The sequence below is a fragment of the Photinus pyralis genome, unplaced genomic scaffold, assembly GCF_008802855.1.
Source record: "Photinus pyralis isolate 1611_PpyrPB1 unplaced genomic scaffold, Ppyr1.3 Ppyr1.4_LG1, whole genome shotgun sequence".
Classification (NCBI taxonomy): domain Eukaryota; kingdom Metazoa; phylum Arthropoda; class Insecta; order Coleoptera; family Lampyridae; genus Photinus; species Photinus pyralis.
The window spans coordinates 29076879-29102383 of NW_022170249.1; the positions used below are offsets into that span (position 1 = coordinate 29076879).

Genomic DNA, 25505 nt, shown 5'->3' on the forward strand with positions numbered 1-25505 from the left:
TTTTACCGATAAATGCGTTATTTTTTGCATTGTATAACCATAGGAATCGATTTTTTGGGATTTTGTATAAGAAATTTGCACTTAAAGTCATTCTAACGTTCCTGAAGGGGTCGACTCACTGGAATTTATCCCGTGAACAAATATGTGTACCAAAGATTACCTCATTTTACTCATTAATTGTGAACTGATTATTAAATTCAGTAATACCATTCTTTTGTGTGGGTTAAATTTTGTTTAGCATCTAGGTGCCAGGTGTTTTGATTAATTACGAATATTAAAAAATCTAGGTAATTAATTAGATTGGAAACGTGATCGCGGTATAGGAATTTAAACTTAAAAGATAACTGGAGTTAGAACGGGACCATGTTCAACAACATATTCAAACAAGTCAATTTATATGGGTTTGACAGTGATCAAACCAGAGCATCAGGTTTTAATTTTCAGATTTTAAGTGGAGATAAAGAACTAACCTTCCTCAGTCATTGAATATTTATTCATTACTGAGCTAGCCACGGTATTAATTGTTTCATTACAAAAAATTAATTGTTACAGTAAACCTTTGACCAGTGCCGTAGAGAATAAAATTTATTCTCTACACGAGGGGTTTGTAACCCCTGTAAATGTAACTTTTTTAATCCGGCAACTACATTAGGAAAAATTGGGTGGGAGAGAGAAAGTAATTTATAATTTATTGTCAATTGAAGGTTGTAATACGAATTCTCATAATCGAGGTACACGGAAGTAACAGCCGCGTAATCCTACGCGATATTTTTATCGCGAAAGATGAAGTTAATTGCCCAACTGCAAAGGAAAACTGTGACGCCAATTCGACGAAATTATTTTCGTGTGTGCCATCGCGAGTAAAACCTATATAAAGGGCCTATTTATGCATAAGGGGAACTTCGTTGTGTAGAGGAATCAGTAGGTTGGTTTATTTATTTTCAACCGGGAATATAGGGCGAATGTGTTAATGTTAATACGCGATTTTCGTTTTGGTTAGCGTAATCGCGCTTAAATAAATTTCACCACAAAAGCATTTCATTGCGTTTATATACTTGGAGTGGTTAGTTACGATAAAAAACAAGTTCACTAACTAAATAACAAAGATTATGGATTAAACGACAGCACGTAAAAAGTTTAAAGACGATTAATTAGTCCTTTTGCTAGGTGTTAAAATCCTAGGTATGCAAGGGGAAAATTGGCATTTCCATACTGCGGAACATTGGTAAATTATCCCAGTGAGTATACAAACTTGGAACTACTAAATTTCAAGAAACCTGATTCAAATCGTCAACAATCTTTCAAAAGTCACTATCGACGAGTAATAAAATTTACCAGACAATACAAAAGGCCCAATTGTATTGTATAAGCCGTTCTCCTATTCAATTTTTTGAGTTACTGCTACCTTTTAAAAGGAGAAAATCGACTGTAATTTGGAGAAAACTTCGACTCATCGATAAATATAAGTTATTCGAAATTTTTGCATTGTATAAAAACAGGAGTCGACCGTTATGGAGAAGAAAGTTTAATAAACAATTAGATTTGAGACGTGATTACGAGACAGGAATTGAAATTCTATATTGTATTTGTTGCATGAATTACATCAATATTAATCACGAAAAATGTAAAGAACAGTGGAGTTAGAACGATATTATTTTCATCAATATATCCAAACACGCCAATTTACATGAGTGTTTATTTGAGAATAATCAAACCAGAGCATCAGGTTTTGATTTTCAGATTATAAGGAGAACCAAGGTAATTTATTACTGAGCTAGCTGTCGCTTTAATTATTTCGTTACAAAACATGAATTGTTACAGTAAAATTTTTATCAGTTCCATAGGAATTAGAATTTAAGTATTAAGTGGGGCGTTCAACCCCTGTAAATGTAACTACGCCGTTGCAGTTGACATCGCCTTAATAATAGTCCAATTAATTTTTATTGAAGATCAATGCAGGGCACTAGACTGACGAAAAATTATGAAATGTATATGACGTTTAGAATAAATCAAAATAATCAAATTATTGTTGACAATTAACAAACGGTTCTGATTCCGATTCTTGCTACAATTGATTTACAATTCGGTTTTTGAAACTAATCCCCTATCCTTTATAACTTTTGAGTAATATTTGGCAGAGTCCTTTGGAATACGCGGTCTATTTGGATCAGAGAAATTCACGTAATATAATCCAAATCCAAAACTGAAGAGAATAGGTAAAAATAGCATGTTTAGGTAAGAGCACTTACTTGTAACCAGCAGACCATTCGAAACTGTCCAAAAATGACCAAGCCATGTAAGCCTTTACTGGAACATTATCCTCATAAATAGAATCCAAGACGTTACTTAACAGCCTCTAAAATAGGTACTGAAATGTGAATCCACGCTTGAAATTCTATACAAACCTTGTGATAATTGACTCGTTTTTCATCATGTATAGAATGTGTATCAGCATAACCGTTTTCAGTAATGTAAATGTTTATATCATCATAGTTGTCTTTAATGTATTTCAAGAGTTTTCTGACTCCCCAAGGAACCACCTAAAATTGTCAATTCAAAGAGATAACAGAACCGTTTCAATAACCTTAAAGAGTGTAAAAGCGCTCGATTCCCAGGATGGGTCGAATACTAAATCGGCTTTAAAATCCTTTTCGACCGACGGATTTGCTGAAAAATTTGTTTCTTTATTTTGTACTAGATAAGTGGTGTAATGATTTATTGCTAGAAAATCTGAAGATCTTTTCAGCTGTTCCACTTCTTCGGTTGTAAATTCTGGCAGTCTTGACCTGAAATAGCCTTCCGATTCGCTTTCTTCCCTTACGAGTCTTTTTAACAACTCGGGATAGTCTCCTTTCTTAGTGAAAATAGGATGCAAGTATTTGTCTATCTAAAAGAAACGCAGTAGAGACGAGCGTGGTTAAATTTGCTATCACTTCAAACTGTATTACACGCTTAGTAGCGTTAAGGTCATCCAACGAATCCGTAGCCGGTTCATACCATTGCAAGTCGATGCTTATACCAACCTGACCTAAAGAGAATGCATGAAATTATAGCATAAAGCATTCAAAGACGGGTAGGTACCTTGTTGGGTCGGTTTAAAGTCATTTTGATACAAGCGATAGATTTTAGCGTGAGCTTTAAGTGCATTGTGATCGCACAAATAATCAGCAATTCCTGATAGTTTAACTCCAGGGGCAAAATTCCCGTTGCCATATCCAAACTGGCACATGATCCGTGGTTCGTTAACACTAATCCAGTGTTTGACCCTTGTCCCGAAGTACTCAAACAAAACTCTTGCGTAATCCTCTAACCACGAGACTACGTCGTTATTAACAAACCCTCCCATAGTGGATAGTGTCTGAGGTAGCTCCCAGTGATATATTGTAACTATTGGTGAAATATCGTTGGCTAAAAGTTCGTCAATCAAATTGCTATAATAATCGATTCCTGCTTGATTAATTCGGTTTGGAAAACCAGTCGGCATAATCCGGGCCCAATTTATTGAGAAACGGTAAAACTGTACGCCGAGATCTTTTAAGTGTCGAACGTCTTCCACAGTTTTGTAGTAAGAATCGCAACTCATGTCAATATAATTTTTGCCTTCAACTTTCTCGGGGTAATTTCGCACTAGGTGATCCCACATAGTTTCTCCTTTGCCTTAAGGACGTGATTAGTTTTCAATGTTAAAGTTTCATAACTTACCGTCAACATCCCAGGCGCCCTCGACTTGCTGAGAAGAGGAGGCCACTCCAAACACAAAATCATTTGGGAACTTTTTTACATTTATCGATTGACTAGAATTGAATTGAACAAATACGCTTAACGGTTAGTAAATTGATTTACCTGTTAATTAGCAGAACTGTAAGCAAAAGTATTACCGTTAGCATTATGCTTTGTAATGGACCAATCCTGCAACAGTAATGATCAAGGAGAAAATGGCAACTTTCTACAGAAGATAAATATAAAATGATACCTATCTAACGTACTGAGAGTTTTATTTTAGTAGTTATTATCGCAGATTAGATTACAATTTTTAACCTTTGTTTTCTCATAAGGTATGACCGACTAGAATGCAACATACGTAAGCCACATGTGCATTTTGTTTTAAAAATGAGTATATCACTGCGGAACTTGGTCGTACCGCAGTTTTTCAGTTATCAATCATGGTAACAATACGAACCCAGACGCATATGTAATAAATTAACATAAATAGACATTAAGTACTTTGCTTATTTTATAATTAACGTAGTTGATAAAAGTATTAGATATTGTTGGTTAATTGACACAACCACATAGTATCAAATGAGCTTTATCGTATTCGTTAAATTTAGAATAGCATAATAAGTTATAACTAAAAATACCTGCATTATAGTCTATAGCGAAATATAGAAATACTGAATAATATACACTGTGTCCACCATGGGGTCTCCGAAACCGTGGAGGATACGACGATGGTCAAGATAGAGAAAAGATGCGCAAATAACAGTTATTAATTTATTATCATGCTTTAGAAAACCAGGCAATTCCGATTACTTCCGAAGAATGCTAGAAAAACCGAAATTTCCCGATTTCGTTTTTATTATTTTTTTTATCTTATTGGAACAGATCCAAAAAAATAAAAGAACACTGTCATTGCCACTTTTTGAGCTCTACAAGACGCCGTTGAGAGACAATGCAAGGTTTATTTCGAAGTAATCATCATCAACTGTAGTTTTTTATTTGGCCCGCAAAAAATGTAGCATTTTTTATTACGAATACTGTTGGTATTCGTTCGAGAATACCTATCGGACAAATTTTCTATTTGCCAGGATATTTTCCTCGATTAGGGCGTTGTGCGCGGGTGCACCATCCTGTTGAATGCAACAGGTTTTTTGTGTGTACCATATATTGTTGAAATCGCATCGTAATAAAAAATTTTACTCAATACGTGCCATATAGACAACTAAAGTTGATGATGATTTCTCCGCAACGAAACGTTGTATTAAAAATCTCTCGACGATGTCTTGTAGAGCTCAAAAAGTGATAATGATAAAGTGATTCTTATATTTTTGTAGTTGTTCAAATAACTTCAGAAAACAATAGAAACCAAATTGGCAAAATTCAGTTTTTCTGGAATATTTTCTGTTTAATCTGTTTAATTACGCAACTTACCCCTAATTTAAACATCGTTGTATCTTCTATGGCTTCGGAGATATAAAAACCTAAAAAATTCTGCATTGACCAGGAATTGAACCCGGTAAGTTAATGGTGGGAATTTTAAGAGTCTTAGGTAGTTTATTAGACCCAATTTGAACAAAATTTGCGTGGTGGATGAGAATTTCTGAAATCGCAATCGAAAAAGAACATTACTGTTCGTAACACCGCTCTAAAGTTTGAGTAGAGTAGCCCTAGGGAGTTCATTGATTACAAGGAAGGCAAAATAGCTACTCACTTACCTTGTTCCTTCTTTTCTAATCTGCATTTTACAATTTCATGTAACAGTTTTCAGCCTGTACGAGTCGACAACATCGGGTTGCAACGTTATTTTCTTACTGTTTGATATTCCGGAATGAAATCCATTCGATTTGTGCCCGTCTTTAAAATCTTTTTGCTCGTAATTTAACCTTAGTATCCTTACACTATTTAGGTATCTTCTTGGTAATTCACTAGTTTAGATGTAAATTATTCCTGTAGTAAATTTGTTATAATTTTAGTATAACAGATATCTTATTTATAGTTCTTTATTTTACCGTTAGAGGTCCAGGAAGTGTTAAAGGTTTCTTTCACCTAGTTCTTTGTTTTAGCTATCCCTTCTTTAATTTTATGTTGCTCTCGCAGTGAAATTTCCGCTTTCGTCTTGTGCACTTGCAAATGATTTCTTTTAGTACGACATTACTTTTCTGACTGCGTGTCTATCTGCTTAAGAGATTAGTGTTTTGGTTTTGCCATATTTTGGAGTGGTTTTCTCGTTCTCTTGTTGTCTGCGGTGGCTTCATTTTTACGGATCTGTATTTGCATTTAAAGAATACGAGGTATGTTACATTATTTCGCAGTATTTTTCCCATTATGTAAATTTTTTATGGCTTTTACCTTCACTGAATACTCAATCCTCAAGTTTAACTTCAAGAATGATGCAGTGGATGAATTTCTACATTACCCCACCATTTCGGTAAAACCAAACATGGCACTTACATGGAAGTTGTTATACCTGGAGATTTCAAGATACTTCCTATAACCGCAAGTACATTTACGAAATCTTTGAGATTATTACTGTTGTAAATCGCTCTGTTATACTCCCGTGTGGTTAGGCACCCATCGGGCGCGTCCCCGGGTGGCGGATAGGGGAAAGCCCATACAGACACTTGAATGATCGTACGTGACTCGTGCTTCGGTGTGGGTAGTGACGATTATAAGTGGCTCGTCGGGGCTAAAACCCAGACTGGTAGCGACGAAGGTCGTCGCCGCGGACCAACCTCCCAAGTCAAGGTGTTAGCGACCGTGCCGAGGACTGCGTGGCACTGGGGTGCAGTGTCGATAACGGTGCCCCTCGGATACCGGGCGACCTCCGAGTGGTGGCTCTTTTCCTTCGGGAAGGGGCTGGCAGCCAAGCCCTGGGCAAGCGGCTCTGCCCAGGTGAGACCGCATTTCCGCACTACTCGTGGGAATTGTATGGAATCTTCTAACAAAACCTTTCTGGGCTCCTCGTCAGAGGGGACCAACAAGCCGGGCCCTCAAAAGGGGTCCGGTAACGGGGCAGGCTCCTCGATAGAGGGGACGGCTCCAACGCAGGGCCTTACCCAAGGACCTGGTGGTGGGTCAGCTCCTATTCGCAAGAAGAATAGGACTGGCGCACAGAAGGCGATGGCCAGGAAGCGCCGGCTCGAGGGTAAAACCTCGGGTCAAGCGGGCCCTGCGCCAAAGCCTAAGGCTGCGTCTGGGTCGTTGGCTCAGGGGGGCAACCCGACGTCAGGGACTAAGCGTCTCAGATCAGAGGGAAGCACTCCAGGGTCTGGCTCAAAGCAGCCTGAGAAGAAGCCTAGAGGTTCTGATGCACCCAAGGGTGCACCACGAACTTATGGGCAAGTCGCTGCGTCAGGGCTTAAGGTGGCCGTCGTTCCGGTTTCATACCCGGAGGTGGACATCTCTGAGGCTCAGTCGAGGTGCATTATGGCTGCATTGAATGCAGTCGTAGACCAGATGGAGGGAGGGCCCTTTCCTCGGCTGGCAGGGTTCCGCTGGAATCCGCAGGGTGCCATCGTGGCCGAATGCGAGGACCAGTGGACCTTGGACTGGTTGGAGAGGACCGTCCCTCTTATCAGGCCCTGGGATGGCGCGTCGCTGAAAGTTCAGAGGCACGTCCCGAGGGTAACCAAGGTGATGGCTGTGTTGTACGGGCTCCCGGATGACACGGACACCATTTTGAAGCGCCTCCAGAGGCAAAATCCTGGTTTCAGGACTAGTCTATGGAGGACGTTCTTTCGCAGGGAGGAGCCTGGTAGGATTCTCCTCGCATTTGGTGTCGATGAGACGTCCTATCAGGCACTCCAGCGACAGAACTTTCAGGCGCACGCGGGGGTCTCGCGCGTCACTTTTGTGACGAAAGCGGGTGCTCCGGCTGCGCAAGGTAAGGGAGAGAGCTCCACCGAAGCAGCGGGACCTAGTTCCGTTGCGACGGAGGGGGCTCAACCTCGCAGTGTTGATCTCGAAGAGGCGGCGGGATTGCTCCCGGCGCCCGAAGAGATCGAGAAAGATGTCAGCGAGCTTTTGGCTCGTGTGGCGGTTCTTGGCTCCGACCAGGGGTGGGAACCGTCGGCATCGCTAACGGAGGAGGGAACCTAGTACATCAGTGATGGACAAAGTAACCTTCTTACAGAGCAATTTGCAGCACAGTAAGGCGGCGACCTGTCTAATAGGTCGTCAACTTGCTGTAAAGCAGACAGGCGTATGCCTCATACAAGAACCTTGGGTTTACAATGGACGAGTAAGAGGTCTGGGCCAGGTGGAGGACTCTTTATTATAAGAGGGACAGCCAACTGAACCCGAGGACTTGCATTTATGTCGATAGACGAATCGAGTCTTATCTAATGGCTGATTTTTGTTTCAGGGATCTCGTAGCTCTACGACTTCAGCTGAAAGATGACAGAGGACGGGGCAGGCACTTGGTGGTCTGCTCCGCCTATCTCCCGTACGACTCAGAAAGGGCTCCACCAACCAAGGAGCTGGCTGAGTTGATAGAGTACTGTCGAAGTAGTGGGCTCCCTCTTGTGGTTGGCTGTGATGCAAACGCACACCATGTTGTGTGGGGCAGCACGGACACGAACTCGAGGGGCGACTACCTTCTGGAGTACTTGCAAACAACTGATTTGAATGTCTTAAATCAGGGAGCAGCCCCTACCTTCGTCTCAGCGCGGAGGCAGGAGGTCATTGATCTGACGCTGGGCTCCTTTTCAATAGCTCACATGATCACGAATTGGAGAGTGTCTGATGAGCCGTCGCTTTCGGACCACAGGCACATTCTCTTCCAACTGAACCTGGCATTGCACTGCGGGCCCTGCATGTTTCGGAATCCCCGATCCACTGACTGGGACTGCTATGTGGCAAAACTGTCGGACCAGTTGGATAGACCACCTTTGCTCTGTCGGAAAGCAGCGCAGGTGGAAGAGGCGGCCGCATTAGTAAGCGACGCCATAACAGCGTCCTATGAGGACAGCTGTAAACTGCGTACCTTTCGAGGGAAGAAGAGAACACCTTGGTGGAACTCAGACCTTGAAAAGGCTCGTAAGGAGGTTCGCAGGCTCTTTAATAGGGCCATGCGAACTAAGTTACCTGCGCACTGGGAAGATCTTAAGATCTTCCAGCGCAGGTATAAGGACCATATTCGGAGGTCGAAACGAGGATCTTGGAGGACTTTCTGTGGTAACATGGAAGGTCTTCCTGAAGTTCAAAAACTTCGTAAAATCCTTTTGAAGGACCCGGGGCAAAAGGTGGGGACACTGAGGGTTCCATGCGGTAGATATACGGCTACCGCGGGTGAGGCTCTCACATGTCTCCTGGAAACACACTTTCCAGGCTCCGGGGACTACTTAACTTCGGACCCACCAAAGGGAGCTACTCGGGTCGGTGTAAGGTCGATCAACTGGAAGGTAGCATCCCGGGTGGTTACCGAGGGATCTCTGAGATGGGCGGTCAGCACGTTCAGCCCATTTAAGAGTGCAGGACCGGATGGGATATTCCCGGCTCTTCTACAGAAGGGCCTGGAGCCGCTGCTCTTACACTTGTTGCATCTCTTCAGAGCCTCTCTGGCTTTAGAGTATATCCCCGAAAGCTGGAGGAAGGTAAGAGTTGTGTACCTACCTAAGCCGGGTCGTTCTAAATATGACGTGGCGAAGGACTATAGGCCCATCAGCCTATCATCGTTTCTTCTAAAAACGGTGGAGAAGCTGGTGGATGCATACATTAGGAATGGCGTACTGGTTAGTAGACCACTACATCCGTTCCAACATGCTTACAGGGCTGGTATGTCCACGGAGACGGCTCTACACAGACTGGTGTGCAGGCTGGAAAAGGGAATGTCTTCCGGAGGGATAGCTCTGGGAGCGTTTTTAGATATCGAGGGTGCGTTTAACAACACCACGTTCGATTCGATTAGTGAGGCTGCTGAGAGCTTTGGTATTGATGGGTCGATCGTAAGATGGGTCCGAGCCATGCTCGAAAGCAGAATCATTATATCCTCAATTGGGATGACGGAGATGAGCTCATCGGTTACTAGAGGATGTCCGCAGGGTGGGGTGTTGTCTCCACTTCTGTGGTGCCTGGTACTAGACGGGCTCCTCCGCATCTTGAACGAGGGGGGAGCGTATACACAGGGATACGCGGACGATCTCGCGATCGTCATAACTGGGAAGTTTCCAAACACCGTGAAAGAGCTCATGCAGGGGGCTCTCGAACAGGTGGATAGGTGGTGCAGTAGCCATGGCCTTTCCGTTAACCCGGAAAAGACCGAGGTTGTTTCATTCACGAATAGAAGGAGAGCGGATCTTGCTGGACTCGCTCTTCGAGGACGTCAACTGGGTCTGACCAGGTCAGTGAAATACCTGGGAGTCATCATTGACTCCCGCCTGACCTGGAAAGGGCACATTGAGCGCATAAGCAAAAAGGCCACTGCATGTCTATGGGCATGTAGAAGGGCTTTTGGTTGTACATGGGGCTTGAACCCTCAATTGGTATACTGGCTTTACACTGCAGTGATAAGGCCAATAATACTGTATGGTGCACTTGTATGGTGGCCTGCCATGCGCAGGGTAACCTACAGGAAGCAGCTAGGAAAGGTCCAGCGACTCGCCTGTCTGGGAGTCACTGGAGCCCTAAAAACCACGCCAACCTTGGCCATGGAGGCACTTCTGGGACTAGAGCCTTTACACTTAGCTGTGGAGGCAGAGGCTCGGAAAGCTTCCATACGGCTAAACGATTGGGATGAATGGAAGGATCGAGGCAGCCTTGGGCACGGGCGGATCTGGGAGGAAACCCTCAGAACCGATCCCCTCCTTGCAAGGAGGGACGTGATCCGGGCTATCTTGCTAAGACCAAAGCGTTATAAAGTCATTCTCCCGGATAGGGAGCAGTGGCTGAACTCGGATTGCCCGTTCCTCAAACCTGAGGGGCTCGTGTGGGACGGGTCCCAAACAGAAAGGGGAACGGGCATGGGTATATATATGGTGATCGACCGAGAGCCAGCGTCAGCGTCTCCCTTGGTCAGCATAGCACCGTGTTTCAGGCAGAGATGTTAGCCATCATGACCTGTGCACAGGAAAACCTCCGTAGAGGTTACCGTAATAAGCATATATACATATGCAGCGATAGTCAGGCGGCGTTGAGGGCCCTGTCGGTAGACAGGTTCCGATCAGCTACGGCGCTTGATTGCAGGCGAACCCTAGATAGATTAGGTGAGTCTAATAGCGTAAGCTTGATTTGGGTGCCAGCGCACTGCGGAATAGGGGGCAACGAAAGGGCGGACGAGTTGGCCCTAGGGATTGCTCCCTCCGTTGTTAGGGCCAGGATTAAAGATTGGTTGACCAGTCAATTCCAGGCAACAAGTAACCGGACTCCGGCAGTCCAAGGCCTTTCTAACAGGGCCCCTTGGCAAATCGGGGTCTTCTAAGCTTCTAAAACTTAATAGAAGCCAGCTTAGGAAGATCACTGGTGTCCTTACGGGACACTGGATGGTCAACTATCACCTGCATAACATTGGGCTCGCGGAGGAGTCCACGTGCAGGTTCTGTGGCGAGGCAGATGAAACTGCCGAGCATGTGGTCTGTCACTGTGACGCTTTGATCAGGGACAGATATCAACTCCTTGGAGACAGATACCTGGAACCGAGGAGGGTGAAGCAACTTAGGCTAAACAGGGTCCTATCCTTCATTGAGAGGAACGCGCTCTGAACTCAGTTGCGAAGAAAGGGGGTAGGCACAATGGGCCTCTGATGTGCCTAAGTGCTGCCCGGTCGGGCTCCCCTGAGAATAGAATAGAATAGAATATACTGTTATACTACGTACTTAGTTTTTGTCGTTACCAAAGATTTAACTTTACCCATATCGAGACCCGCTTTTGTCTACATTACTTTCCGATTGGCACGAAGATTAATTTTGTTAGTTCAATTGGATTGTATCCTTCCTATAAACTGTGTCATACCGATATTAGTAGCATTGTTCATATTAGCTTGTTTACATTTTCAATTAATTAGATTGCGCTGCTATTGAATAGAAATTTAGTTAATTTGTGCATCGTAGAGTGTTTTTATTGAATTTCACGTCACGTTTATGCTTTTATACCCCGAGATATTAAGTCCGTGGTTGATTAAAATTTTGCTTTTACTAGTGTAAAGTCATTCAAAATATTGATTCTTTTTGAATATAAGAATAATAATAATAACGTATTTTATTAAATCACGCTAATCGCATTAAGAAAAACGAATATTACTTACAGTTTTTATATTCGACTGCTTCCGTGTCGGACGTTAGCATTGCTATTTCGCAATATTTTCTGTGCAGCGCGATTCACTACATTTTCAATTTGTTTGTTTGTGTTTTTGTCTGTTACAGATTAGCAGAACGCGCCTTACTGAATTCGAACGGCCGCTACCAGAATTCAAAGGTATATTTTATTATTTTCGACGACTCAAAAACCAATTATGCTATCTTCCAACAAAAGCATGATGAATTTATGATTAGGATTCAGCAAATATTTTACGCCACCACATAAAAGAAACAACACACCCCGACGAATAGATAGATTAGACGAGTATAATGGCTTAATGGGCGACAGCGCACAGTGGAACAGGTGGAAACGAAAGGGCGGACGTGCTGGTTCGCGAACGCAGTGGCGGGGTCTTCGTCGGGCCTGAGCCTACTGTAACGGATATTACTTCTTCTTCTCGTCTATGGTTACTCTTCCTACATCGTAATTAAATTGGGGGTGGTTCTTGTTATGTAATTATATTGATATGGCTCGGCTGTTCGTCGGTTATTAACCCTCTATAACTGGTCTCAAGGGTAATGCAAAGGGGTAAATAATAACTCAATAATCATTTATTAAATTTGAATTAATTAATTGTATTTTTCTAAATCCTCCTGTACAATAAAAAATAAAGCCTAGCAGAGATTAGGATTAGGAAGATCATCGGTGTTCTCACGGAGCACGGGATGGATAACTATCAACTGCATAACATTGGGCTTGTGGAGGAGCCCCAAGAGTGTATCGGAATAAATTGTAAAAAATTTGATGAGCTTTCAATTTTGATAAGAATTTTTCCTATGACCCACCCTGCTCGAGATATAGTCGAAAAACCGCAAAACTGTATCTTCAGCCTCCTTCCCCTCCCTCCGGCGGCACCGAAATCGCTCGGGACTTTATTAAACAATCATCAGGGGATCTTTAGCCACACATTCCCGAAAAAAATGGAACCTAACGAAATGTTTTTTTCTATATTTCCTAGAATCACTGGATTAAAGCTTAAAAACTATATCGAGAACGATTTTGTAGTGACTATCACATTAAAGGACTTCTACTGCACTCCTATCAAGTAGTTTGTTACCTTGAAATGGCGGGGTTTCCCCAACACTCCTATCAGCTATACTGCACGTGTGGCTACTGGCTAGGATACCTTTTGTGCACAATGCTGGGTAGGTATATTCCAAAATTGAAACATTTTTCCTTAGAATAATCCTTCTTTTTGGGGTTTCTGAAAAGTAAGAGGCATATATATTAATGGTCTCGGAGCATTGGCCAAACCGATCTAAAAAGTTCAGTGACGAGTAACGGAAATTTTCACGGATTCAAGAGTTCGATATCAATAGTGCACTCTCGTAATTCTTTTTAAATAAAAGATAAACAATTGCAAAAAGTATAATTGGCACACCTTTTTTTACATATATTTGTATATAGGTACATGTACAGGAAAGTTCCTTGTATAACGTTATATAAAAACTTCAAAATTTGATACTCACTACGGCGGCGTAATAATAAGGATCCAATCCAACTGAATACCGAACGATACTTGAGATCGTTTTTGGCCCGATAGTCTAAATAGCTGAAAAACCAAGCGATCTAACGTGTCTGAACAAAGTTATCATGCATACGGACAGACAGACAGCAATTCAAAATTATAAACGATCTCGAGAATCATTAATAAATTGATCTGGAAATAAACTAAACACGTGATAAACCATAACTGTTTATTTATTAACTGATTACAACTGAACTCTAACACTAATGTGGTTGTAAATGGTTTTCAGTGCGCAACAAAATGTGGTTCAGAACGCAATGTTCTGCAGTTTTGCTTCTTATTTTTCTCCACGTGTAAGATATTTTTTAGATGTACCTGCGATAACTTTTTTTTAGATGCGAGTGCAAAACGGGAAGTAACAAGATCATACTTCCCAGTTACTTACTGATAGGTGTAGCATCATCCGCTTACCAAATCGAAGGCGCTTGGAATGCCGATGGCAAAGGTGAAAGCATTTGGGATCGAATGACGCACAATATGACCTTCAAAATTAGAGACGGCTCAAATGGGGATGTCGCTTGTGATTCGTACAATCAAATAAAGGAAGACGTAGATATGGTTAGGAAACTAAGAGTGCAATTTTACCGATTTTCCATTGCATGGACCAGAATTCTACCAAACGGTTTCCCAAACAAAATCAACAAGGCAGGCGTTCGCTATTATAATAGGTTAATCAACCGATTGTTAAAAAAGGGTATAACGCCGATCGCCACTATTTACCACTGGGATCTTCCCCAAGCGCTTCAGGACTTGGGAGGATGGGCCAATCCCCTTGTACAGTATTGGTTTGAAGGTTATGCCAAAGTTCTCTTTGAAAATTTTGGGGATCGAATTAAAATGTGGGTTACTGTTAATGAACCACAGCAAATTTGCTCTTTTACCTATTCAACGGGAGTATACGCTCCCGGTATTGTTTCAGACGGAATAGGTACCTATATTTGTTATCATAATTTATTAAAAGCCCACGCTCGTGTTTATCACCTATACAATTCGACGTTCAGGCAGTCTCAAAAAGGTAAGCAGTTTATCTTCATACAATACCTGGGGACAGTGTTACTAAATCTCAAAGTGAAGGCAAAAACTCCTTTTGCATAATCATGGAAGGGAACTCGATTTTGTAAAACCTTAGCTATGTTTTATGCTTTTAGGGCAGATTGGCATTAATACAGAAGTCACCTGGTTCGAGCCTGCTACCAACAGTACTGCAGATAAAGCAGCCGCCGAAAGGAGATGGGAATTTGAGGTGGTTAATGATTTCGCAAAGTATTATCCTCAATATTTTTATTGCAGTGTGGTATAATTGCGCACCCAATATTTAGTGCCGATGGCGACTATCCCAACTTAGTCAAGCAAATTGTCGCAAAGCGTAGCAAGGAGGAAGGTTTCCCAGAATCTCGACTTCCTAGACTTACCGCCGAAGAGATCGGTTTCATCAAAGGAACTTCTGACTTTTTTGGTTTAAATCACTACGCAACGTTGAAAGTGAAGCCAAGCAAGCCTTTGAAAGGGACGTCGGAATTCAATGATGTTGGGGTGAAAATTGTTAAAGAATACGAATGTAAGGATACGCCGTGGTCTTACTATTTTAGGGTACGTATTCATCTTTTTTCTTAGGGCGTTAACATTTTTGCAGTCGGTACCTTGGGCGTTTACAAAATTGCTCGCTGATATTAAATCCCGTTACCAAAATCCTGATGTATACATATTTGAGACTGGTATTCCCGACGAAGGAGGTACGCTCGATGACCAGCATCGTATAAAATATATCAAGGTACAATTAGGTGTATCTCCTGCATGTTCACCATTGGTTTTTAGGAGAATCTGGCTGCAGTGGTATCAGCGGTACATGAGGAGGGTGTAAAAGTTCGAGCATTTACACTTTGGAGCTTAATGGACAGTTTCGAATGGCGGGGTGGGTACACGTACGTATTGATTTCAAGTTGACCACTTGCTTTAACAACTTTTGTTTTAGGTATCGCTTTGGTCTGTATTCAGTTAATTTTACGACACCTAAAAGAACAAGAATTCCAAAGGCGTCGGCGCTATATCTAAGAAGTATTATGAAAAATCGAGAATTTCTATTATAAGCTTGATCCTACTTCGTGTATACATTATTAATTAATTACTTAGATGTAATAGAACTTTAGGTTTAAATTGGACCTCAAAGCAAATGAGAGAAAAATCAAAGAAATGTATGTAACATTAAAGCACATTCTGAAACAGCGTAAGGGCTTCTCAAAGGCAAACGGCATTTTATCCCCTTGTCACTTCGCCTTACAGCGGATATATTTGACATTCTCCACCCATAGACTCAAAAAGCTTGTAATTCAATATTTAAATGCCACCCTTAAAGAGGCCCAAACTACACTGACCGCATATATCCGATTTGGTGAGGTGGTACTGCCAATTTTCTGTTAAAATTAGCGATCATTTTTTCCTGCGTAATTGAGTTCGATAGGGTGTTGACTGTTTAGTGGCTTTAGGAACCTTGGGAACGTCCTTTCGGGCAGAGCAAGGGGTAATTTTATCTTAATTAGTTGTACGTGCTTCCAGATTTGCTGTTAATTACAAAGCACCATTTTGAGAGGGTGATAATTAATTCAAAAACAGATTGGTAGGGACAAATCTGGAAAAATTTTTTGAAGGCATTATGAGTCGAGCCGCGTTAGAGCTCGTTACTAATTTGAAAATACTCAAGCGGTAAAGAAATCTGGTTTGGGCCACTAATATGGTGTGTGGTCTAAAGTAAAGTAGTCGTTTTGAATAGATTCGGTCTTCGATGAAGAAAGAGTTAACCACGCTGGCCGCCGTTAAAAAATTTGTTCGTGAGTAGTTAGGGAGAAAGACTTTTTTGGGGCCTTTAGAGTTCGAACTAAGTGTTATTTCGAGCATCATTTTTTAAATGAGAATTTTCCCGCAAATTTTCCGCGAGTAACGAGCGAAAAAGCATAAAACCAGTAAGTAAATTAATTTACCGCGTCGGTGGTATCCCAAGCCAAAAGAGATAATGAGTAAAGGAAAAATAAAAACCGAACTCCGAATAAAGGCAGTCAGATTCGATCAAGGACAAATTAATTAAACGTACCGGTATAATTGTTGCAACAAATGATTATGCCAAGATGCCAATTTCTGGGTCATTTTGTCACTCATTGAAAGTTTAAGAAAGAAAATATTCATAGACGTAAATGGGTTCGATTTAATTAGCCATAAGGTCTATTTTGGAAATCTAACGGGGTTCTGCCTTCGGGTAACTGCAGCCGGCTGGGCAGAGATTGAAATTTGGAGTAATTTGAGGCTATATTAATGAAAAAAAAATATAACAAAGTATGTATGGTATGCAGCTGTTGAAACGGAGCCGGTGCTGGGTCTGAAGATACCGCCACTGGTTGTCGCTGTCAAATGGAATAGCGTCAAAATAAACGTTGGTAATTTCTCGTAGTTTTTTTCCGGACCCTGACACAGGTGCATTTAAATAATGATATAACAAGGCCTTAATTTACTAGGATTAACGACGCCAGTAACACAGGTGAGTAAAATAGCCAAATAAAAGTAATGATTAAATTAACAGGTCTGAGAATGCATAATAATGAAACTAAAAAGGAAAGCTTTCGGGAAAATGAAAACTAAACGGAAAATAAATTAAAAGGACTTCTCGTTTTCTAATCGGGGTTCTGATATCTGGTCGGTAAGAGGTAAAGAAATTGATTTCTGGTTCTGGCTTCTGATAGGTAAGAGGTACTGGAAAATTTCTGGTTCTGGTTTCTGGTCGGTTTGGGGTAACGGAATTCTCCCTGGAAGTCTTGACAATCACACTTTTATAGAGACAAGGAGAAGCACAAAACAAGTGGAGAAATGAGAAGGGATTTAAATTCAAAACAGGGAGACGACAGCGTCGACATCTAACGGAGGAATTTTATAACACATACTACAGGATGTTTCTAAATTAAATTTCTACGTTACCACTTTTATATTTTTTTTACAATTTTGTATACAAAAACTTGCTGTATACTGTTATTGTCTTTGACAGTGAAGTAAGAGTACTTTAAAAGCAACGAATTAGATTTATTTTGACTTTTTCGCATTAATAAGATCGATAATTTACTGCAAAAAAATCGTTATTTGAAAAAGACCATTGCAACCGCCCTTTTTTAATATAAAGATTGTAATTATATAAAACTTTTTATAAATATTAATGTGTCAGTTTTGACAGGAGTCATGTAAAGTGACAGGAGACCGGAAAAATAGCCAGGGCAACAGATCAAGAAAGAAGAAAAAACCTTAAAGTTAAGGACAGAATGAAAAACAAAGACCAAGAAAGCCATAAGCCGCGCCCTTGTGGTGCAGTGTTAAAAAAACCCGACTATGGCACTGAGGGTCCCTGGTTCGAATCCCGCTTCGCGCATGGATACTTGTGCATGTATAGTGGGTTGGCTAAAACACCGCCCATTTAAAAATAAGAGCCATACGTGCAGCAAGCTATGACGAGCTTCATAGTCATGCGGACGATATCCTGAAAAACTTATGGTGCGACTCTTTTCAATTGGGGTGCATTGAAGTTAAGCTATGAAAGAGACGGTCTCATTGTATTTCATATGCAATGAATGCAAATAATAATATTGTAGCGAATATTCCAGAAATTCCGACAGACATCGAGGCGCAATGAAAGATTAGTCATCGGCGATAAAAAAACGAAAGCGGATGTGACGCAATCTTTCATAGAAATATGACGTGTTTGTTCGAGAACATTCTGAAGCGTCCTTGAACACTCAAGAACATTCTAGAAAGAATGTTGTTTGCTATGTAAGCAAATCTCTATTATAAGCTGTAAATTACACCACTAGGAATGTAATTAACGTAATTTGTAGTACTTCCCAGGAAAGAATGCTGATCAAAGATCACGCTGATGCCGATCTACAACTGTGTCTACCACTCTGTGACCGGAATTCCCTCCTGACGAGCCGAATATGTATTTTAAAAGATATTCAAATCTGAATCATTACCAAATATCCAACAACAAGCACACTCGCTCTTGATAAAAGGGCACTTTACTGGAACAAAAGGGTAAATCTTGCCAGAGTACCGTTCCCACGTTTTTGAAGGCAAACTTTGACGATAATACACTAATTTTATACAGAGGAATGATTGGCTTTCATAAAATCATAATGATACCTGTTAAATAGGCACATCTATCTAATTAGGCTAATTAATAAGTAATTAATTTTGAAATTAAAATTGTTTAGGTACAATCGCACGTACTTTACACGGCCTTTCAACTCAAATACGTAGTTTCCCACAAACGTGATAAGGTATTTTCTGGAAAGGTGGGCACTTTTTATCTTTGGCCTCCTGATGGAGAACCTTTCCCAATAAATCAAAATCAACTTTTACATGTAAGTACTTTTTGTGTCAATTTTTTAAGTACTTAGTTAATGGAAACTGAAGTCATGTGACAATAACGGCAGTAAGTGGCCGCAATGTGACTAAAGGTCAATTGCTTTGTGGCACAATTTTCAAATTTCCCAGACAAGAATAGCAACCAGGTGTTTACATGTTCAAGGATTTCATAAAATAAGCGTAAGGATTTCCAGTATGACGCAAAATACACTTAAAGACATTTTTATAGTTAATTTTATATGGTTAGCTTTTCTGAATTGGTTACTTTAATAATTATAGCTAAAAGTCAGTTACATTATTAACATATGTATGGTCCATAAAAATTCATTTCAGTGTTAACACAAATTAACATCTTTTTTATATTTTCTACATGGAAAAAATTACATAAATCACGCGTACTTACAGTATGGAAGGGGATCGACCTTTCAATGATTTAAATTCTTCTCACTGTACCATAAGTGGATAAGTCGCTGTGCCTTCAGTAAAAATGTTTTGGAAAATTACGCTTTTAGTAGTAGCATCTATTCAAATTACGTAAGTCCATAGAACTGTATTTCCAATATTGTCAAACTGTGTTTAGGTTTTGTCAAAATGTTAGTGGAATTATGCTACCGACTCAATTGTTAATGGGTGCAGGCACATCTGCCTATCAGGTTGAAGGAGCTTGGAATGAGGATGGTAATATGGGCGCATATAAACTTAAGTGACAGTAATTTTAGGTCGAGGTCTAAGTATATGGGACACTTTTGTTCACGACTATCCCGAAAAGATTGAAGATCATAGTACGGGAGATGTTGCAAGTGATACCTATCATAAAACAAAGGAGGACGTCGCTCTTCTAAAAAATATAGGTTTTCACTTTTATCGATTTTCGATATCATGGTCAAGAGTACTGCCGAAAGGATTTGAAAATGAAGTGAATCCATTAGGCATTGCTTACTATAACACTCTAATTGACGAGTTATTGGCAAATGGCATTGAACCGGTTGTGACAATGTACCACTTCGATCTTCCCCAAACCTTGCAGGATTTAGGAGGATGGACAAATCCTAATATCATAAAGTGGTTTACAAATTTTGCTAGGATTCTGTTTGAAAATTTTGGAAATCGAGTTAAAAGTTGGATCACTATTAACGAACCGAAACAACTTTGCAGATTTACCTATGCCAAAGGATTAATAGCACCAGGCCTTGTTTCAGAAGGTTTAGGTGAATACTTATGTATCCACTACGCAACGTTAGCGCATGCCAGCGTTTATCACCTGTATTCGCGCCGCTTTAGAAGATCTCAAAACGGTATTTTGGGCAGGGACAAAGAAACGTATTGACACCGCCTGTCTTTTAGGAAAAGTCGGTTTAACCATTGATGGTTCTTGGTGCGAACCAGTAGATAAAAAAGAAAGGGATGCTGCCAGCCGAAAGATTGCGTTTGATGTATGTGACATGTTCCACTACATAATATCCCAATTATACTTTCAGATTGATATGTTTGCCAATCCAATTTTTGGTCAACTTGGAGGTTACCCAGACTTTATAAGTAAATTCATAGGTTACAAAAGTAAATTAGAGGGCTACACAGAATCACGTCTGCCAAAATTGAGTCCCGAACAAATATCATATATTAAGGGCACTGCCGACTTCTTCGGACTAAATTTCTATTATACCACTCTAGCCAAATCTGGACCTTCGACTCTTCTTAACACCAAAGATATGGACGTGGAGGATCTTCCGGAACCGAACCCAATTAAAAATGTCAACGAGTCTATTAAGGTAAGTTGGTCGCAGTGTTGTTTATGAAATTTTAATTTGCACTTCAGTTAGCGGCCATCGGGTTTAGGAAAGTACTCAGGTATGTCAAAACAAAATATGGAAATCCCGAGATTTGGATTTTGGAGAATGGATTTCCAACAACCGAAGATAGTGGCTTGGATGACCAGTCGCGGATCAGCTACTTCAAGGTAACTCCGCCAACTGCTTTGGTACTTTCTGAGCGTAGCACTTTTAGAACAGCATACGGTCCGTAGTAGATGCAATAAATAAGGATAAAGTAAATATTCGAAGATATACTGTTTGGAGCATTATGGACAACTTTGAGTGGAATAAGGGATATACGTAGGTATGTGTTCCAACAATTCGTACTTAATGTATTTTTATTTTAGTGTTAGATTTGGTATATTTCACATTAATTTCACGGATCCGTCCCGAGAACGAGTGCCTAAGGCCTCTGCCACTTTCTTTAAAACGTTACTTGCAACGAGAACGTTACCAACAGAATAAAGAGAGATATAAAATCGTGCAGGAAGGGGTTCTTTTTGGCAGCTGTATCATAATAGTGACTTAGATTTGTTCTAAATAATTTGTCAATTCGAAACGGATGGGCGTTAGGGATAGACACTTTTGTAACTTCATTTACGGTCTCAAATTGGATTGATGATCGCAGTACGCCAAATGAAAATTCTACCACGTGTAAAATGTTGCGTTTTTAACGGAAAGGGAATAAACGTGTAACGTGCTAAGGCATCCACTGACGATGTTAGATGGTATTATATAGAGCATGTATTACGTAGTTCTAAAAATATTAGTTTCTCTGATCTAAAATAGGAATCAAGGAGAATTTTTAACAGATAATTAGTTGTCTAAACCGAAAATGCTCCCGCTGCATTACAGTGAAAGTTAACTTTAGGGGAAGCATGATCGAGAATTTCCGGATTTCCTTCAAGTAAACCACAACTTTTAAGACTTTCATAACAAACTTTTGACTTGCTCAAATCACCACCCTCCTTTCTATAGAGATCGTTATTTCAACAAAAACATCACCCCAAAATAGTAATAAATCAACAAAAGGAAAATTGTCTAACCTAACGTTTTGATTAAACAGCATCTTTGACACAGAAGAGAGAGGTTGTTATTAATGATTGAAAAGGGGGGTATATTCAGATGAAAGGCGTGCGCGTCTAAGAAAAATCGCACTGTAAATTCGAAACGTAAAGAAGTTACATCTAAAATAATGGCAATTCTATGCATTGAAGTTCTTTTTTACAATGCGTATCTGACGAGAAAATATGGTCTGAGTAAGTGTATCGGTTTCTTTTCGTGCTTTTGTTAGGCTGTCGAAGCTTTACTACACTAAAAGCTTTCTCAAAAGTGGTCGTAGGTTTTATTCACTTTTAAATGTCTCGATTTCGCTATTCACCGTTTGAGTAATGTTCAGGCGAAGGGCGGTAAGAGTATTTAATTCCGAGGGCTACACTGAAGCAAAAACCTTTAGTTCAATCACAGATTACCTAGGCATTTTAGGTTATATGTTTCGTTTATCTGTTAGTACCAATTAATCTATGTATCCAATGAGATGCAACGGTCTTTGTTGCATAAAGGGTTAAAATTTCCCTTCGTTTCGGAAAGCTTCAAAATTCTGAACTAAAGCTGCAGAAAATAATAATTTGCCATCGGCTAGCCAAATATTTACAAAATTTTACATTTTTTTATGGTTCTACTCATAGCCTAATCTTATTAGGCCATGGTTCTACTTACTGCAGATTGCTCTGAAATTTAACTAATAAATTCTAAAACTTGTTTCCATTTTCCAGTAAAAAGAACAATAAATGGCCCATGTGAAGTTGCCCCCCACCCCCTCCACATGAAATAATTTGACAAAAATGTGTCGATAATTAGTGCTACGTTAGCGCTCTTTTGTGCTCGAAGATTACGATTCCTTGCCTTTCCAAGAAAAACGACAAAAAGTAAAATATTTTGTGAAGATGGCTCCACCCATGACCCGTTCTTAAAGAAACGCACATACGTTGTTAGTGCTGCGTTAGTGCTGTTTTATGCTTAAAAATTACGATTCCAACGTTTTTTTGTTTCCGAGAAAAACAAAAAATAGGTACTAAAGTATTGTGCGGAGTTGACCCCATTTATGACTCGTTAAAAAAACACATACTATAGTTAGTGCTACGTTAGTGCTGTGGTAGTCGAATATTAACAGTAACACTGGATCTTACCTCAAAATGAACCGTGCAAAATGTTAGGAAATATTGAATGACTTTATTTATCGATCTTGAGCAGATATTGGGAATATGGTGGTTTATCAGTTTCTTCAAGACTAAGACTAATCCTAATGTAACTAAAGTCAATAAATTGGTGTAAGAAACAGGGTTGACATTGATATTAAAAAATTTTGTCCAGATCGATCCATGAATTAGAAAAATATCTATTGTTCAAATTATTAATAAAAAAAATTTGTTAGATTGCACGTAAGTTATCCAATGAAGGAGTAACACCATTATTTTTAAAAACTTTTTAATCATGCGGAAACTATGCAGTATTCTAGAACTTCTGTTGAGATGTTCCACCCTGTACAATACAACTTACGACGATGCACCCATTTTTCAGAGCTGGAAACCGTGCAATTTTTAGGAGGCGAAAGCTGTCTGCACCATCTGGAGGGCACGAGCGTTGGTTACGTTTGGAATCTTCTTTTTAATGGCGATTACGAAAGTTTGTTGTTATTTTTGTATTATTTAATGCAGGTAGTTCTTATAATGTATTTGCGTTTTGCATGCAAGATTTTATATTTTTTGCAAGTTCCAATCTTTGATTTTGAAATTGACTTGATTTAATCCCAATGCAGATTCATGTGTTTTGTATCGTTAATCTTTGTTTGAAATCGCGTTCATTTTCGGTGTAATGTTTGACAAATTTTTATTTATGTTTCGATTACATGGCCTTGGCCCAAACTTAGATTTATATTTTTGAGCAGTCTTTTAAACATGTGAAAATTATCGAATTGTTTAGTGAGTGTATGTGTGTACTGACTTGTTTGTAAACTACACGGCCAAGGGGGTGAAAAAAATCTGTAATCAGATGAGTTACCAGATTCAATACCGGGGCTGATCTCGACAATCAACTGTAAGCTCGAAACCCCGAACGAGGGGCGAGTTAGCTATCTTGGGGGCGAGATTCTGCTAATAAAAACTCTTAGGTTGTGATATATGAGTTGTGATTCACTGATTTCCTCATATTTTGTCGTAATATTGAATTTGCCTCAAAGGGCCATGTAATTTTCCGTCTTGCTCCTAACAGAAGGATTTTATTGAGTCACATCATATGTATTTCACCCTTTCTCAGAATTTTGGTACCTGCTTACCTAACCCATTGTTCCCAAAACTTGTTTTTAAACTATATGCCAACTTTGGAAGCTTGCATGGTACATATTTTGTTGTTTTAATAATTCATATCATTAGAAACTATTAATTTTGCTACGCAATTTAATATGAATTTGTGGGCTGGTTTTTTTGTTGGGAATAGCGATTCGGGTGCATAAAAAACTCCATTCCACGTTTTCTCGTAAATTACAGCACTTCACAGTCATCATATATTACAAAAACGCTTTTTAAACGTAAATAAAGCATTGTTTTAGAACAATTTGACATCTGTTCGAAAGAAAACAAGTTGTAAATCAGCATATGCATGATTAAAGCGCATTTTTTGGTAATGCAGGTCAGTATTTTATTAGCGAAGTTTAAAATTATCGATCTCACGAGTAATTTTGGCTGCGTTAAATAATTAATTTTATTTCATTTCAATTGAGGGTACGTCTTCATTTTGTAAAACAAATCACAAAGTAAATAATAAGTTTTTATACTGGTAGCGCTATCTAACGGTAAAATTATAGCACCTCCGAAACCCATATCGAAATTATTTTCTTCAATTATCGATCTTACAAGTAATCTAACTCAAAATAGACTAGTGCCTGCACATCTACACTATAGCAGGAAGCTTTTAGTGAAAATTTGAAGTCTCTAGCTATTGTAGTTATGGAGATCTAACGCGGACAGCCGGCCTGCCAGCAATAACGAATATAATAGCGTATTTTTTTCAAAAATGCGCTAAAAATGCGTTAAAATAGTGGCAGTTGTCACTTCCGAAACTCCTATTAGATACACTAAATTTACCATTTACAGGAGTAGTTTTCATTTAGATCTTGCACATTTTCCTTTTTGTACGTATATTCGATAATATGAATATTTTACAGTCATTATTCAGTTACAACTTTTAATGGATTCCGTCAGTATAATAGTACCTTTCAATGATCAACTTGAAATGAAAACATGACTTAACATTTTGTTTTAAACGGCCTATCAAACGACATGCGATGGATTGACGTTGATCCTGATAGATTACGTACCCTAGTCCATCCACTCTTCCATACGACCTGAGCAATAAATAAATTTGTGTATTCCAAACATACATATTAGATATTACGTTTCGCCTTCGCATAGGCTTGAGAAAGGCGTAACTTTATTTTGGGACTGAGTGGAATGCGAAAAACACAGCTAGTTTAACCTAATCGTAAATTCAACGCACGAGGTGATTCCTTCTGCATTGACGATAAGGCGTTGCCCGGATTACCGATGTCTTGGTTAAAGAGGGAATCTTGGGGAAAACCTGGATTACAATCAACCCTACTGAATAATGATCGCGGAAAAATTCAAAGGGAAAGAAAGTTCTCTCCATATTTACGCTGTATTTATGACGCAGGCACATAATTAGGATTATGACACCTAATCAGA

The 25505-nt window shown here is 39.9% G+C and overlaps 2 protein-coding genes across 6 annotated transcripts; one reads left to right on the plus strand and one right to left on the minus strand.

Moving 5' to 3' along the window:
* Positions 1 to 1675: 1675 nt before the first annotated feature.
* Positions 1676 to 13656, minus strand: LOC116171491 (myrosinase 1-like). 5 transcript variants are annotated; one of them, XM_031488368.1, is made up of 10 exons: positions 5730 to 6719; positions 5436 to 5667; positions 3844 to 3909; positions 3703 to 3794; positions 3082 to 3657; positions 2934 to 3028; positions 2585 to 2887; positions 2406 to 2540; positions 2250 to 2356; positions 1676 to 2203 (listed from the first exon to the last, which is right to left on the minus strand). In XM_031488368.1, the coding sequence occupies exons 2-10, from the start codon at positions 5459 to 5461 to the stop codon at positions 2077 to 2079; spliced, it is 1527 nt and encodes a 508-aa protein (XP_031344228.1). In that variant the 5' UTR covers positions 5462 to 5667; positions 5730 to 6719; the 3' UTR covers positions 1676 to 2076. The 5 variants fall into 5 exon arrangements, with proteins under 5 accessions (XP_031344228.1, XP_031344220.1, XP_031344242.1 ...); XM_031488382.1 differs by lacking the exons at positions 5436 to 5667; positions 5730 to 6719 and adding exons at positions 13070 to 13216; positions 13482 to 13656 and having other exon boundaries at positions 1678 to 2203; XM_031488360.1 differs by having other exon boundaries at positions 5436 to 5969.
* Positions 13657 to 13678: 22 nt separating this feature from the next.
* LOC116159463 (lactase-phlorizin hydrolase-like) lies at positions 13679 to 21496 on the plus strand. Its single transcript, XM_031472436.1, has 15 exons — positions 13679 to 13833; positions 13876 to 14555; positions 14689 to 14783; positions 14831 to 15130; positions 15174 to 15311; positions 15356 to 15462; positions 15513 to 15622; positions 19417 to 19468; positions 19515 to 19612; positions 19654 to 20229; positions 20279 to 20367; positions 20413 to 20703; positions 20751 to 20891; positions 20939 to 21045; positions 21093 to 21496. The coding sequence occupies exons 1-15, from the start codon at positions 13781 to 13783 to the stop codon at positions 21208 to 21210; spliced, it is 2955 nt and encodes a 984-aa protein (XP_031328296.1). The 5' UTR covers positions 13679 to 13780; the 3' UTR covers positions 21211 to 21496.
* The last annotated feature ends 4009 nt before the right edge of the window (positions 21497 to 25505 follow it).

What these genes read in the sequence shown, in the direction of transcription:
- LOC116171491 (XM_031488368.1), bottom strand. Translation starts at nt 5,461, where the DNA reads ATGCAGATTAGAAAAGAAGGAACAAG. An exon ending in ATTAGAAAAGAAGGAACAAG is followed by an intron (nt 3,910 to 5,435) that starts GTAAGTGAGTAG and finishes TTACTGTTGCAG; the next exon opens with GATTGGTCCATTACAAAGCA. An exon ending in ACAGTTCTGCTAATTAACAG is followed by an intron (nt 3,795 to 3,843) that starts GTAAATCAATTT and finishes ATTCAATTCTAG; the next exon opens with TCAATCGATAAATGTAAAAA.
- LOC116159463 (XM_031472436.1), top strand. Translation starts at nt 13,781, where the DNA reads ATGTGGTTCAGAACGCAATGTTCTGCAGTTTTGCTTCTTATTTTTCTC. An exon ending in AGGAGCTTGGAATGAGGATG is followed by an intron (nt 19,613 to 19,653) that starts GTAATATGGGCG and finishes CAGTAATTTTAG; the next exon opens with GTCGAGGTCTAAGTATATGG. An exon ending in ATGTCAACGAGTCTATTAAG is followed by an intron (nt 20,704 to 20,750) that starts GTAAGTTGGTCG and finishes TTTGCACTTCAG; the next exon opens with TTAGCGGCCATCGGGTTTAG.